General features: G+C 33.8%; 4 protein-coding genes across 4 annotated transcripts; 2 read left to right on the top strand and 2 right to left on the bottom strand.

Moving 5' to 3' along the window:
* Nucleotides 1-2,013: 2,013 nt before the first annotated feature.
* LOAG_07936 (hypothetical protein) lies at nucleotides 2,014-2,846 on the bottom strand (the record flags this gene model as incomplete). Its single annotated transcript, XM_020447573.1, has 3 exons — nucleotides 2,014-2,057; nucleotides 2,373-2,477; nucleotides 2,720-2,846. The coding sequence occupies 3 exons, from the start codon at nucleotides 2,844-2,846 to the stop codon at nucleotides 2,014-2,016; spliced, it is 276 nt and encodes a 91-aa protein (XP_020302210.1).
* A 776-nt stretch (nucleotides 2,847-3,622) lies between these two features.
* On the bottom strand, nucleotides 3,623-4,549 carry LOAG_07935 (hypothetical protein; the record flags this gene model as incomplete). The annotated part of the gene is made up of 3 exons (XM_003143467.1): nucleotides 3,623-3,702; nucleotides 4,048-4,160; nucleotides 4,476-4,549. 3 exons carry the CDS (start codon nucleotides 4,547-4,549, stop codon nucleotides 3,623-3,625), a joined length of 267 nt encoding a protein of 88 aa, XP_003143515.1.
* Nucleotides 4,550-6,395: 1,846 nt separating this feature from the next.
* On the top strand, nucleotides 6,396-8,620 carry LOAG_07934 (hypothetical protein; the record flags this gene model as incomplete). Its single annotated transcript, XM_003143466.1, has 8 exons — nucleotides 6,396-6,416; nucleotides 6,708-6,818; nucleotides 6,988-7,129; nucleotides 7,363-7,514; nucleotides 7,673-7,849; nucleotides 7,962-8,049; nucleotides 8,202-8,361; nucleotides 8,500-8,620. The coding sequence occupies 8 exons, from the start codon at nucleotides 6,396-6,398 to the stop codon at nucleotides 8,618-8,620; spliced, it is 972 nt and encodes a 323-aa protein (XP_003143514.1).
* A 371-nt stretch (nucleotides 8,621-8,991) lies between these two features.
* LOAG_18481 (hypothetical protein) lies at nucleotides 8,992-12,768 on the top strand (the record flags this gene model as incomplete). Its single annotated transcript, XM_020451142.1, has 7 exons — nucleotides 8,992-9,156; nucleotides 9,540-9,674; nucleotides 9,825-9,960; nucleotides 10,233-10,353; nucleotides 10,898-11,012; nucleotides 12,025-12,161; nucleotides 12,678-12,768. The coding sequence occupies 7 exons, from the start codon at nucleotides 8,992-8,994 to the stop codon at nucleotides 12,766-12,768; spliced, it is 900 nt and encodes a 299-aa protein (XP_020305099.1).
* Nucleotides 12,769-13,675: the final 907 nt, after the last annotated feature.

Here is a 13,675-nt window from a genome sequence, read left to right as displayed (position 1 = left end):
TTTTTTTTTTTTTTTTGACGTTAGAAGTGTAGCTGCCTTTGATAACCAAAACTTCCGATCTAGAAAAACTAACTAGGAACTGTAACCGTTTATGCTCCGTTTTTGGGGTGAAGTCGTGACTCAGTTGTTAAGTTTCATTTGTTCTTACTAATAGCGCTTGACAGTCACCGTATTTGCAACATATAATTTACCAAGGAAAAATAATGCTGCAATCGCTATGCAACCATTAAGTAATCCCCATAATTGCTTTTCTTCCGCTATCTGATCATCCTGTAAAACGAAAACCTATCTATTATGGTTTCTTTTCTCTCCAACAGACTAAACTAAAATGTGAATTATGAGGACTGAACGATACGTTCTATTTAAAAATATTTTTAAGAACTCTAAAATTTGCACACCACATCGATAAATGTAATTGCGATAGCACTAACAATAAAACTATCCGATGAAATATTACGATTTAAATAAGACAAACTACTTGCACTCAGTAAAACATAGGAGGACGAGCATTAAATTGAACATCCAAAAAATGCTGTCTGTTCAAATAGACTATTGCCTCCATATTTGGCACAATCGATTCTGAAAAAATGAAATCTTAGAAACTGAAAAAAAAGTGTTCTGTAAGTTCATTATGATGAACTTCATTTTAATAATAACAAATGAAATAAAGCTGACTTGGATGTTGAAAAAAGTGATGCATTTTTGGAACTTTTCAAAATATGCAAGCTAACAAATCCGTATATGTTCATGACGACAATTTGCAGTCATGATTGCAGTGCCGCTTCCTGCACATCCATCAAATATAGCAAAGAAGGCAGCCTTCGTTTTTTCTATTGTTGGACCAACGATACTTTATGATAATTATTGTATTTTGCGCGAAAAGTAGGAAAATACTTAGATCTCCAAAATATATTTGCTAATAAAGTAAAAAGTACATTTAATTACTCAAATCATTTTGCATTTGCTATGCATTTCGATATTAGTCATAGGTTTCTCGACCTGTACAAAAATCAGCAATATCAATTTTAACGTGGTATTTATTTACTTTGATCGACTAGAGCAGGCAACACTCTGATGTGTAACTTACGGGTCATTTATCTGCAATATTTCCAAAAAATTTACGAAGAACTTAATGCAGGAAAGAATTCAAAAACGATATTTGTTATTTGGAAATGTAAGATTAAATAGTTTGACATTAAAAAAAATTGAAACGAAAAAAGCATATCAAATGAAACAGATGCTGACTGGCAAATCAACATACGGAAATGCATTTTCCGGGAAGTGCTATTAGATTATCGTTCGTATCCGCTTTACCACAATGGTATTTCGAGTCCAATTCTTGAGAAATTCTTCTGCCGTAGGTAAAGAATGTTTTTCACCTTCTGTTCGTTACTATAAACCATAATTACTGGAAATTTCTCACCTAATAATGCACTCTACACTAATTTTTTCAGCAGGCTTTCAAGTATTAACTTAAAAACTCAGCAGAATTCAAGTACTGTCCTTTTCGGAAATCCTAAACTTACATGAAATTCGTTTTGCGATAGGTCTTGTCTGAATCTTTTATCCTCCACTATGGGTATAAAGAAATTTGTTGTGCATTATCTAGTCACTATAAAGGCCGTTTTTTGTCAACCTCAACTGTGGTGTGATCCGGTTGAATTCTGGATATATGATTTCATGTAAATGAAGTAGAATCATCAAAGTGGTTTGCGATAGACTATCTCCTTCCTGATTTACATTTTTGATTTTCCAATGAAAAGAGAGAAAATACATTTTTCTCCATTTTCGAACTGTACGATTTTGCACTTTATTGTCGTATATTTGATAACTTCAACTTTTCAAATATGCTACAAAAAAAACGAAGCTTCCAAGTAAAATAATAGGAAGAAGAAGGCGATTTTGATGAAGGAAGGTCAAGGATCAAGTTTTCCCTACTTGTTATCGGCACTTTGTAATGAACATCACAGAACACCCAAATATATATCACGAGTTTAAAAGATCGTATTACACTTACGCTTCATAAGAAAACAATGGCATCCCTTTGAATTGAAAATCTGAAAGATAGGCTATACATGATGAACATAACTATCAAATCATGAGGATCCTCAGCGTTATATCTCTTCTCTATCAAATTCAACAGTTTTACTGATGCTTGATTTTTGTTTTGAACTGCTTTCCTTGATCAGGATTGATTTGCTGTTTACTCGATAGTATGATAGAAAAATTCATAAAGTTCCATAATTTCCAGCAAACTTCTCGCTGCATCCAGTAATTTATTCTATTATATTTTTTCGAAACAAAATAAAAAAAAAAACAAATAGTAAAAATAAAAACGGAATTAATGAACTGAACGTTGTTTAGTTGTTTACCAATGCTGATTACTTCAGCGTAGCCAACGTACGCTGGCATTTTAAATGGTTCCTTCGGACACGGAACTGGACGAGTTGATTGATCTGCTGACCGAATTTCTTCGTCTGGAAAGTGTAAAAATTCGGGTCGAACACAGATAGCGAAATTGTTGCAATTTAACTATAACTGAAAGTTACACATGTCTAGTTCCTGAAAAGGTTTAGAAAGCAGTGGTCATTCAATTTTATACGATAATAATATTTTTATTCGAATACCATTGTTTTGCAAAAAAAAACGAAGTGTTTTACCAGAAAAAAAATGAAGTTTAATTTGACAGTATGAGGTTTTTTTTTATCTGATAGTATACCATCAAAAATGCCGATTTCTTTGATAGCAATTCCTAGGCCAATTTGAGCATCATTTCGTGAACTCCCCTGATTGTTGTCGTTCAATGCGCTGTAGGCCCCAACTGCAGAACGAACTTTTGCTGGCATTTGCTTAAAGTGAAAATTCAATAACATCTTTTATACTTGCATGGTTTTCGTATATATTATATTCAGTAGCTTTGCGAATTGCAAACGTTTTTTATTCTTTCGAAACGGTTATAGAATTTAAAAAAACACGCACACATACACAGAGTTAGGCGTGTGTTTTCGAGATACTGGGATGAAATCAAAGAGTAGAATGGACAAAGTGCGCCTTTCTTTAAACAGCACTCATTTGGTCGACTACAACATTTTCATAGATGCAGCAAAAGTGAAATGATAAGTAAACAGTATGAAAAGGCCACTTAGACATTTGAGCTGACGGTTAGTTTTTAAAACAAGAACTAGAAAGTAGCATCAGAACGACCAACTTCTGATACTATTTATCCTTCACTGTCCCTCACAATCCATTGTAAACAAATAAGACATAGGAGAACTCGTAAAAAAATTGTCGAATAAATGAAAGAGAATAAACTGAGTCAAGGTGTGAAAGAAGTAATAGTGATCCTGAAAAATTAACAGTTGCACGGCGAAAGTATTACTGAAACACAGGAAATCTCGAAACATATTATTATTGTTATTATTATCATTATTATTATTAAATAATAATGCTGATATGGAGAACATGAAGGAAGGTAGAACAGTAAATTGAGTAGGATATTCAAAAATTCAACAAAAAGAGAATTTATAAAGCTGCTACTGCTTTTTGTTGAAAATAAAATCGGGGTCAAAAAAACAGCGGAAATAGGCATGTATAAGCAGGTGGTAATGAAATGGATCGGATATCAAAAACGAGCGATGGGTAAGGCTCGCGATTGCGGAAAATGCCGGCTATGCATAGTAAGGGACCATGGCGATTGCAGACCTGAAAATTTTGACAAGGAAGCATTAAAATCAGTGTCGTGGTTTGGAGAAGGAAGCCATCTGGTAAAAAAAAAGAATAAACGAAACTAAAGAAACAGTGCATTCGCCAAATATGATCTTTTTGAGATTGCAAATATTTGTGTTTGTGAAACTTGTGAATATCGGATTTTTTAAAGCTACTGACTTTAATTAAGTTTAATTTCTATAAATATATAAAAGTTGTGGAAAAAGGCGTAAACCTGCCCGTTTAAGAAAAATGAAACTAGAACTCTTGGCTCTCCTTATTATTTCCTGAAGCACAGAGTAGAAGAATTACTCTCAACATTAATTGTCCTAAGTTACTAACATTTTTCCGCAAATCCTTTGACCCTGCCAGCATTACGATTAAAGTAGATGTTGGCAAAAGTTGTTATCTGAGACGGCACTTCTACATGTACTTGTCGTTCAAGAGTTTGTTTCCTAGAAATGTGGATATGAATGCTTGTTCCCTTATCAGTAGCAGAATTGAAAATTATGAAATGAAAAATGAAAATTTGAAGTGCTTTGTTCTGAACTCATACATCTTTCAATTGCAAGTACGCGACACATTCTTAAAATTATGCCTATAGTCGAAACTGCTAATTCTATAACATTTCCAGTCAGGAAATGTGTAGTTCCAAAAGAGGAAAAAGCGGAAATATCGATATCTTTTCTTCTGTGTTTTTGAATCATGTCAAATGGGTACATTTGTCCACTTCATCTATTGTTTTTATTTCTACTGAGCAAGTTATGTACTTCTTATCTGGTACATTCTCCTCTAATAGCTGCTTACATACATCCGGATTGCAACATTTCAATTTTTCCGCCATCCTTTAACTTCTGCTTTAGTTATGTTTTTGCTTTTCAAAAATTTTCCACTTCCTATTATTTAACAGTTTGAATGGTGAAGATTTGTATTTCAAGAATTTTACTTCCTTCCCAATTTATCCTGCTTCCGATTCTGATGATTTTAAATGGTTTCCTCTTTTCAAGTTGTCATAACTAAGAATAACGATGAGAATAAGTAGGAGCTGGCTGAATGCGATAAACTCTTACATATGCAACCAGTCTTTGCATCGCCCAGGAGTTCTTACGATACACTCCTGGATCCTTGATGTTATCGATTTTTTCTAGCTCACTGGTTGCTCTTCTTCCCTGTACAGTCAGCTGCAGATGTTTTATAGTTCTGCGATTACTTCTTGGATTCTGATGTTGCAAGTTTTTTTTTTGCGTTTTCAACTGTGGATGTGTTGCAGATACTGTAGTGACGAATAAGGGTACAGAGACGAAGCAGACGTTAGTAGAATCAGGATTGCCGTAAGAAATTTGCTTGCAGGTTTATGCTTCGCTTCAAGGTTTGAAAAATTCCACCGCAAACCTGCATGAATATCCTAGCTATCTAGTAATTTACATAGGTCTCTTGAGCAACTGATCCCATCAATTGAACTGATCTCGATAAACTTCCACTTTTGACTATACCTAAACTTCAGGATCTTTTAATCAAAAATTTAGTTTTTAACATATTAAACCTAGGTATTATCCTTATATTCATTCAAAGCTTTTTTCCAGCTTTTCATTACTACAAGCTCGATTTTCTAATCAATTTAGGAAGTCGATAGACTCTTGTGTACTTTATGTTGCAAATGTTAGCATCAGCTAACGATTCCTGCTTCGATTTTTTTTTCTGGAAATTTGGAACGTTAATCGGATTTTTGAGTTTCAGTTCGTCTTGTGCCTCATCAAAATATAGATTTCGATTACAGATTAAGCAAAGTCAATGTTTTCGGAAAGGTAAATTTATGTTTTTCTAAGAACTCGAACTTGGTTTCCAATCTAGAAATAAACTATATTCAGTTTTGATTTTCTACAACTTTTTCAGCTTAGAACATGATTAATTCATAGACCGCGGTTAATTGAAGGAACAGTTTTGAATTTATGACTTTATTATTGATATGAACATAGAATTTTGTCTTGCTTTGATTCCTCATACCAAGAAAGAAGAAAGAGAGGTAAAACAACTTAAACTTATGATGAAGCTTCAAGGTTGTCAGTTTTAGTTATTCTTGCATGCTTTTTTGTTGTTTGTATTGTTTTAATTGGAGCTATTGTCCTCACCGCAGAAAATATCGAATGCTCATTGTTATTTAGCGCAACGAAACGATTAAATGAAGAACCAGAAATCGGAGGAGTTCCAAAAAGATGTCGTAGAACTCCAGGTGTTACGCCTTTTAAACAAGTCGAAATCTGTGAGTTGGAAATTGGGATCACAAAGTTTTTTCTGCATTATTCTGTAGCTTATTAATAATTATTTTGCATATATCTCGCTTGGAATTTGCTTCAGAAACAATAAAAATATCTACGGAATGCTTTGTTTCATCCCTCTATTTTCCTTCCCTCGCCCCTGCTCCTCTCATTTGTCATCACCCCTACCTTCAATGTTGAAATAGTTAATAAGGGAAAATTAAGAACTGCTGAAAACAGTACACGCGTCAGTCGCGCACTGTCATTACGATGATCCATTCAAACATGGAAGACTCGGGAATGCTGTTTTTGAAGCGTTAAGTGGACAAAAAACGATGAAAGCGGCTGCTACTACACATAAGGCTAATTATTATGCCATTCTAAATCACTAAAATCTTGAAACTCTGAGAAGATTTGGTATCATCATTGGAAATTATGTCAGATTTGAAAGTGAACGTTAGGTTTGATCCATAAAGTGCGATTCTACCTCTTTATTTCTTTTTTCTTTCAATCTGAATTTTTCAACTACCTATCCATATTTTAGTCTAATTTGTTTCTAAGTGTGGTAATAAAAAGGAATCCATATTACCTTTTTGTACAAGTTTGTTTAGCTGAATTTTATTTTGATAATTATTTTGCCTGCCAAACATTATATGGCAAAAGAACATTTAGGAGTACACAAAATAAGAAACTTGAAAAGTTTCATCAGATTAGTTTCAAGATCAAAGTGATTTCGAGACTTTTCAGGTGCCATTTACAACTTTGCAAACTTATTTCCATCGTTCACGAGCTCGAATGGCAAAAATAATGAGTGATAATGACGATGCACTGCCTGAACAGATTCAGATCCCCGTGTCTGTAAGTTTCATGGATTGATTTTACGCAGAATGCAAACTTTTAACCAGGAACACTTTTATCTTAAATCTGGATAGATTGTGTAAAATTTAGGCTGTATCGCTTCGTAACTCCATCGTAATGACAGTTTTGTATCCATTCTACTTTCAACATTTTTGAAACCGCATTTTAGCTTACCCTTACTTCGTCCGATATGCGCAGCGCGCTCGCAGAAGAAAAAGTGTCTCCAGTGGAATCAAAAAAATCAAAGCGATTGGATTCGTTGTTGGATGCTGTTGTGGGTAAAGTGGTGGAAAGTGACGCCTGGGTTAACGGTAGCCCAGAACTTGTTGAATTGTTATTGATTAAAAAAATTGCGGAAATATGTGTGATATAAAAGTTATCATGCAAATAAACCTATTGGCGCAAGTTAACTGCTGAAATAGCCTTCGGTTCACCATGAACTTCAATTGATTAAACGGCTTTAAATAACGACAGCTGATTCAGCTACCTCGTGTTGACATATTATTTTAAATGTGAAGGCTGCTTTGGAGCTGTGAATTTGCAGGAAGTTTACCACCCTCAGATTTTGCACCTCGGAAACTGGGTTCTAGTAAAAGAAAGCCAAAAAAAGTTCATCGAATAACGCCAGCATTGACAACAGGAAATGAAAGTCTAGAGGACTGTGAGTTACAAGGCTGGCTTACTGAACAACCACAAGTACTTTTCCAAGACTTTTCAGTGTTTTGTCCTATTAATAGTTTTAACAAAGCATCCACTTTCATATTAAAATAATTTCTTCAAATCCTAGGAACATCATTGTATGAACGAACTTTTCCCTTTTTATATATTTTTTCAAAGATTTTCATAAAATGCAGAGTGGTCCTACTAAAAGTATTACTGCCAAATCGGACAGAATAACAATGGAGTACAGTAAGGAGGAAGTGATGGCAATAATCAGATCTGTGATATCGGATTCTTCTCTGGATGAGAATACCAAAAAATCAGTGGAGGCTATAATGAATGGAATACTCGACAAATCGCTGTATACTGATGTAAGTTGCCAGGTCTCATTGCTTGTTAGTTTTTCTATACTCAAAAAAAATTTCGTACTCTCGAAAAATGAATTTTGTTACAGGTCATTTCCCTGATTTTACTTTTTTGCAGGATACCTGTTTGGATCATGCTTTCGCAGAGTCCAGTACTTATCGACTTGAGCAGCTTTTGAACTTTCCAGATAGAATGCTGCATAAAAGTATGTTTTTAACTACGTTTAACTTCTTTGAGCTGATTGATTTTTCAGTTTCACTGGTGTCATCTGACCTTCTGCATATCTTATCAAGTTCAGGTCCTTCGTACCTGAAGTTTCTGACGTTAATTTCTGCTAGTACTCCTGAGCAGTTTCAGATGAAATTGATTTTGAGGAGGTTGTTGGAAACGAGAGTCACGTACTATGTTTATTATCTGAGTTGCAAAACTGTGAATGTTTGGATAAGATAGAAGAGTGCGTAAATGAATCGCATTACCCAACTTTGCGGAAGAAAACGTTCCGTAAAGCTGTCGCAATGTTAGTCCTTTTCATTAGTAGTAAAGAAGAAATCTTTAAGAAACGCTTGACGAATTACATGCCTAAGGTTGGATTAAGATATAACTCGAATTTTCAAATGGTCTAGGACATTCGTAAATTTGTATGAAATAAATTTAGGGTAATTCGTGGCGAATATAATGTTAGTGGAGCAGCAACTATCATGGTATTTCCTAAATCAATTGTGCATCCTTATGTACATCGTGCACGAGCTGCACTAAGGACCTTTTTGCCACAATAAGCTGGTTAGTGCAGTGTTTTCAATAAATGTTAGAATTGAGACAAAATTTGTAATGAATTTAAAATCAATATCATCCTCTTTATATTAAACCAAATTTGACTGTAAAGTTTTTCCAACTCACCAATTAGTATAAACCTTTTTTTCATATTTCAACTCAGTTTCCATTTCACAATTTAATTAAAGTTGGCAAAATTTTGACTACTTTACCATCAATAACTTGGATTTTCAATTTAGGGCAAATTTCCGACTATTTTATATCTTGAAATTAATTGTTTTCATAGGCTTAGATTGTGGTTATACTTTTAAATCACTTCTTTTCAAAAGTGCTTCACCATAAAATTCTAAGTACTTATCTTTTGTTCTAATTTGTGATGCTGGATTTAGACAAAACTTTGGACGAAGAAACAGCAGCTGATAAATGTATTCTACGCGGTAGTTCTATTTCGAAGGAAGTTGAGGTAGTGATCTCAGATCTTATGAAAATTTCATCGTACAACCTGGATGCACAACAAAAATTTTACGATGCACTTTCCGAAGTTTGATTTAATTTCTGGCTTTTCTTCCTGGTATCATCCTTATTAAAGGCGGTACAGTGACTAAAAAGGTGATTATGCTTGAATGATCAAAGTACTCCATCATCGCAAATCCAACAAACCTAAATTACTGGTGCTAGTATTTAGCTGTCAAGATTAATTATCTCCCCTATTTCGTGTAGGCAGAATTTAGTGTGTTTGTAAAATTATATTGCCATTTAGCTGCTTCAAAGTCACACCTATAAATCAGTACTTACAATGATAGACCATTTTCAAAGACTGTTGGATTTTAAATTCATAACATTCTTTGATTAATTTGCTGATTTATTTAATTGTTTTGAATGCGAAATTTATTTAGACGAAATATTAATCTCTTATCTTTGAAGGTTTTGACGAAAGATGTTCCAGTCGCGGAAGTTTCCAGTAAATATGGGATAGCAGTTGATGCATTTCAACCGTATATTACGGAAGCTCGCGTGCTGCTTGGACAATCACCCTATTCAACATCATCTAATATCAGGGTTACTTTATTTCATGACGTTAAAAAATAACGAACTTCACTTCATGAAATCTTGAATAATATAGAATTTTGAACGGGATTGACGTAATACCACGGGTAATAATAGCTTCCAAGTCAAAATTCTCTTTGGTTAAATCAAGACTTGTTTCAGGAAACATCAACGGAGTTGGACTCAGAATTACCGAATGGTAGTAGGAAATATGCAGATGGAAAAAATCATTTCGACGAAATATTTACAAACATCGAACTTCCACTGAAGGACATTTCTGGTGATACAGTCTTTACAAGTAAGGCTTGTAATGACTTCTGGACCTAAGGGTTTTCGAACAAGTATTGTGCAAAGTGTTCTGAATTCTCCAATAGTTATTTCAAAATATAAAGCAAGGGAAAAGTTAAGTGTTCCACAAAATTCGTGAAGACTGCAGTAATCCTCATTAATGAATTTGTTTTACATCTCAGTGCTGCCTAAATATGCAACAGTAATTGTTACTAGAAATACATCTCGAAATAATTGATAAATTATTCTACTTCATATATATGAACTACTGTAACATTTTAGCTTTCGTTGCTGTCCATCCAACAAATATGGCAAAAGATTTTTCAAAACACGAAAAACGATATGATACGGGAAACTTGTTGACGAAAGCATACCTGCTTTCGTCAATGACAGCCCTCATACTGTTGACTCGCTGAATAGCGCAGTCAGTGGTCTTAATAGTGGCAGTAACGAATTTGATGATGCTGGAGTTTTCTTTTTTTTTCTTGTCTACTTGAAGTATGCATTGTCATGGGATCTTTTCTATTAATAAAGCTTAGAAAGATAAATGTTGAGTTTTAGATCAGAAAAATGAAAATGGATATAATCCCATATGTTGTGTTATAATTGGATCAATCCTGTAAGCATTCAACCTCTTGAATTTCCAGCTAGCCATGTCCAACCAAGTACAACTGGAATTCAATCTAGTCGCAGGAGACTAATTGGAAATATGAATGCTTCAAATCCTGAAAAAATAGTACCATCAATAAAGAGTACTTTTGTTTTACGTAGTGAAACTGGCAGTGATGTTAGCGATAATGAATTTGATGGCTGTTAGTCCTTATGTTTTCTACCCTAAAATTTTATTCAAAATTTCAAATTAGAAACTTGACTTTTGTGTTTCCCAATCATTACCTTATATTTTGTAACCATTTCAGTACTGATGTACATGTTTGAGATTTTTTCAGTGCCACGTTCGATTCGAGGCGTAACAAAATTCTTCCCGATACAAAGCTGGACAAAAAATTAAGCAGAAAAGACTATAGCGGAAAGCCGAAAAATTTGGCTGTTAAAATAGACAAGGTGATTTTTGCATTCTTTTAAATTACAGGGCAAAATTTTCATAAATAACGAAATCTTGCAACTTTGCGAATTCATTTCTAAACTTGGAGGTGAAAAATTTTCTTAGGTCTTGCACCTTTATCGTTCTCGCGGTGATCGTAAAAAAATGCGCAATGGAATTCTCGAAGTTTTATGTAAATCGAAAACTCTTAGTGAAGCTTGTAAAAGGAATAGTTTGGCGCCAACAATGTTGAGTACCTATGTTCGTCTATTAAAAGTGCTCATCAGTGCTGAGAAAACTGTGATCTTTCTGTTTCTTTTTTCCTCGAAAATTCTCGGAGACACTGGTTATTTTTTTTGTGGATATTTCCTTTGTATTTCTTAAGACTTTTCTGATTTTGGGTGTTATTTTTTGAGCATGACTGTCGATTCATGCGCTGTTTTTATGCTTGCTTTTTTATATCATTGCTAAATATAAGTTGATTTACTTTTGAGAAATTCTTTTTTTTTTTTATTTACTTTTACTTTTCTATTTTTTTTTTAAACAAATTTTTTACTTCCAAGTATATGTTTTGCAGCAGCACTGTAAAAATGGAACGGTAGAGGGGAAATGGTGTTAGAAAATGACCTCTCCCTTTTTCGTTCGAAGGGTACATAAAGATTAGTTCGACCATTGTCACTATAAATTACTGTAAAAGTAAGCAAGGATGAAAATGCACTCAGTGGTAATTTGGTACTAAAAAGTGAATCACGGAAGGGGAAATTCTGCAATGAATCACCTGGGAAGGTGCTATATGAGAGTTATGATGATTATGGTATATATCTGGTTTTTCTCAAACATTCGTTTCTGTATAGGAGTTTCTCCTATGGTTGATTTTTCATTTATTGATCCGTAAGGATTTTTATAGTTTTAATCCATAATTCTGTTCAAATAAGAAAAGACGAACTCTTTAAAATCGGCTTTTATTTATCTATTATATTTACCTATACGGCTTTTATTTACCTATTATGTATTATATCTGTATATTTGAAGGGTGTAAATGGAAAACCGGTCACAGCTTCGTCATATTCAAATGAAATTATATCCTCAAACGTTGAAAATGGCCAGGATTTTAACATATTGTCAGTCAAATCAACAAACGATACATATTTTGAGCAGCTGACGAAAAAGTAAACTTGGGTTTCAAATTTTTATACCGGCTTTATTTGTATTTCTTAGATTTCAAAAAATTTACAAAAGACCATCAATTTTAGGCTGGTATTATATACTTATATTCTGTCATTATTTCTGATTTCTTCAAATCTGGATGTGGGTAGCATTTTAGTGAAGGAATAGTTTTCTTAGTTTATCTTACATTGATAAATGGGATATGAGAGCTGCACTCTTGCTGTTATCCAAATGGCTATAAAAGGTTTTAACTTATGCTTTTTCTGAGTTGAATTATGTCATTCACTGAAGGCCTTAAGGAATGTCAGTTTATCGAAAAGTATGACATTTCGTGGTTTATCAGATTATGGGTCTCGAAAAGTATCGTAGCACCTCATTAACGATGGAATAGGATGTTATGGATGTGAATATAGATTTTTGCTGTTTTTTCATAGTATTAAATTCACGTTATCCCAATTCTCGAGAAACATGCTTTTGTGGATAGAAATTTTTGTTGTCCTTTACCGAAAGAGTTTCAGCGAAGCCTTCCTATGGAGTCGACTAGTTCGACAGAAGAAAACACAAAGATTGATATGTGATGATGTTACATATGAAACCGATAATGAGTAATTTGGAAAGTTTCTACAAAGTACTAATTGCTTACCTTATCGAACAACAATATCGACGATCTGAAGAAGCGCAAGAAGTACGATGTTCTAGTGTCCAGTTTTCTACAGATCATATATTTATATTGCTCACAAAAAATGTCATACAATCTCTTCCAAGTTTCCCACTTCATAATTTTTTTCATCTACTTTTTTTTTCAATAAATGGAAGTGGTGAATGTTTTGGAGTTTTGAAATTTTCAGAATTTTTTTCATCTGTAAGTCAGTAATTGCAGAAGATGCGTGCAAGTTTGGAATATGTATTACTCGACGGCTTCTCGGTTACTGAAGTTTTGAAAGTTCATAAAAGTCCAGCGGAACATGTTTTACAAGTAATTTTTCTTCAAATTGGAAAAAATCAGTAACATTGCTTCTTTTTCTGATTGATATAACTGATTTATAAGTGGAGCTGAGTATATTCAGAAAAGGTGGAGATTTGAAGTTTTGCATGTTTTAAATTCGCCGCTATGAAATTGTTGTAGAATGAGCCTATGATTTTTAAGCAGACAGGGATATTATTAGTAGACGATCGTCACTGTGGTTCCCGGAAATGACGTTTCTATTATTTACGGTTTTCTGAAACTTCCACATTGTCTTTACTTGTATAGTATCGGATTTTACTAAACCACTGCTCTTTTAGTAATGATGATGATGAATTATTTATCTTCAACCTCATTTGTGCCCCCTGTTCTTTATCATTTTCAATTTGAAATACCAGACCTGCGAATTTTTAAAGCGACTTATTAATTACTGATAGCAAAAAGTACGAGGATAAAGTCTGGATAGCTTGGCAAAGTACAATGCTGGAGAATTATTTTTAATGGTTGATTCCTTGCAGGTTTATCTAAGTCGATGTTGTCAAGCCCATAAGT

The sequence above is a fragment of the Loa loa genome (assembly GCF_000183805.2).
Source record: "Loa loa unplaced genomic scaffold supercont3.330, whole genome shotgun sequence".
Lineage (NCBI taxonomy): Eukaryota > Metazoa > Nematoda > Chromadorea > Rhabditida > Onchocercidae > Loa > Loa loa.
This window is presented reverse-complemented; position numbering and strand designations above follow the sequence as displayed.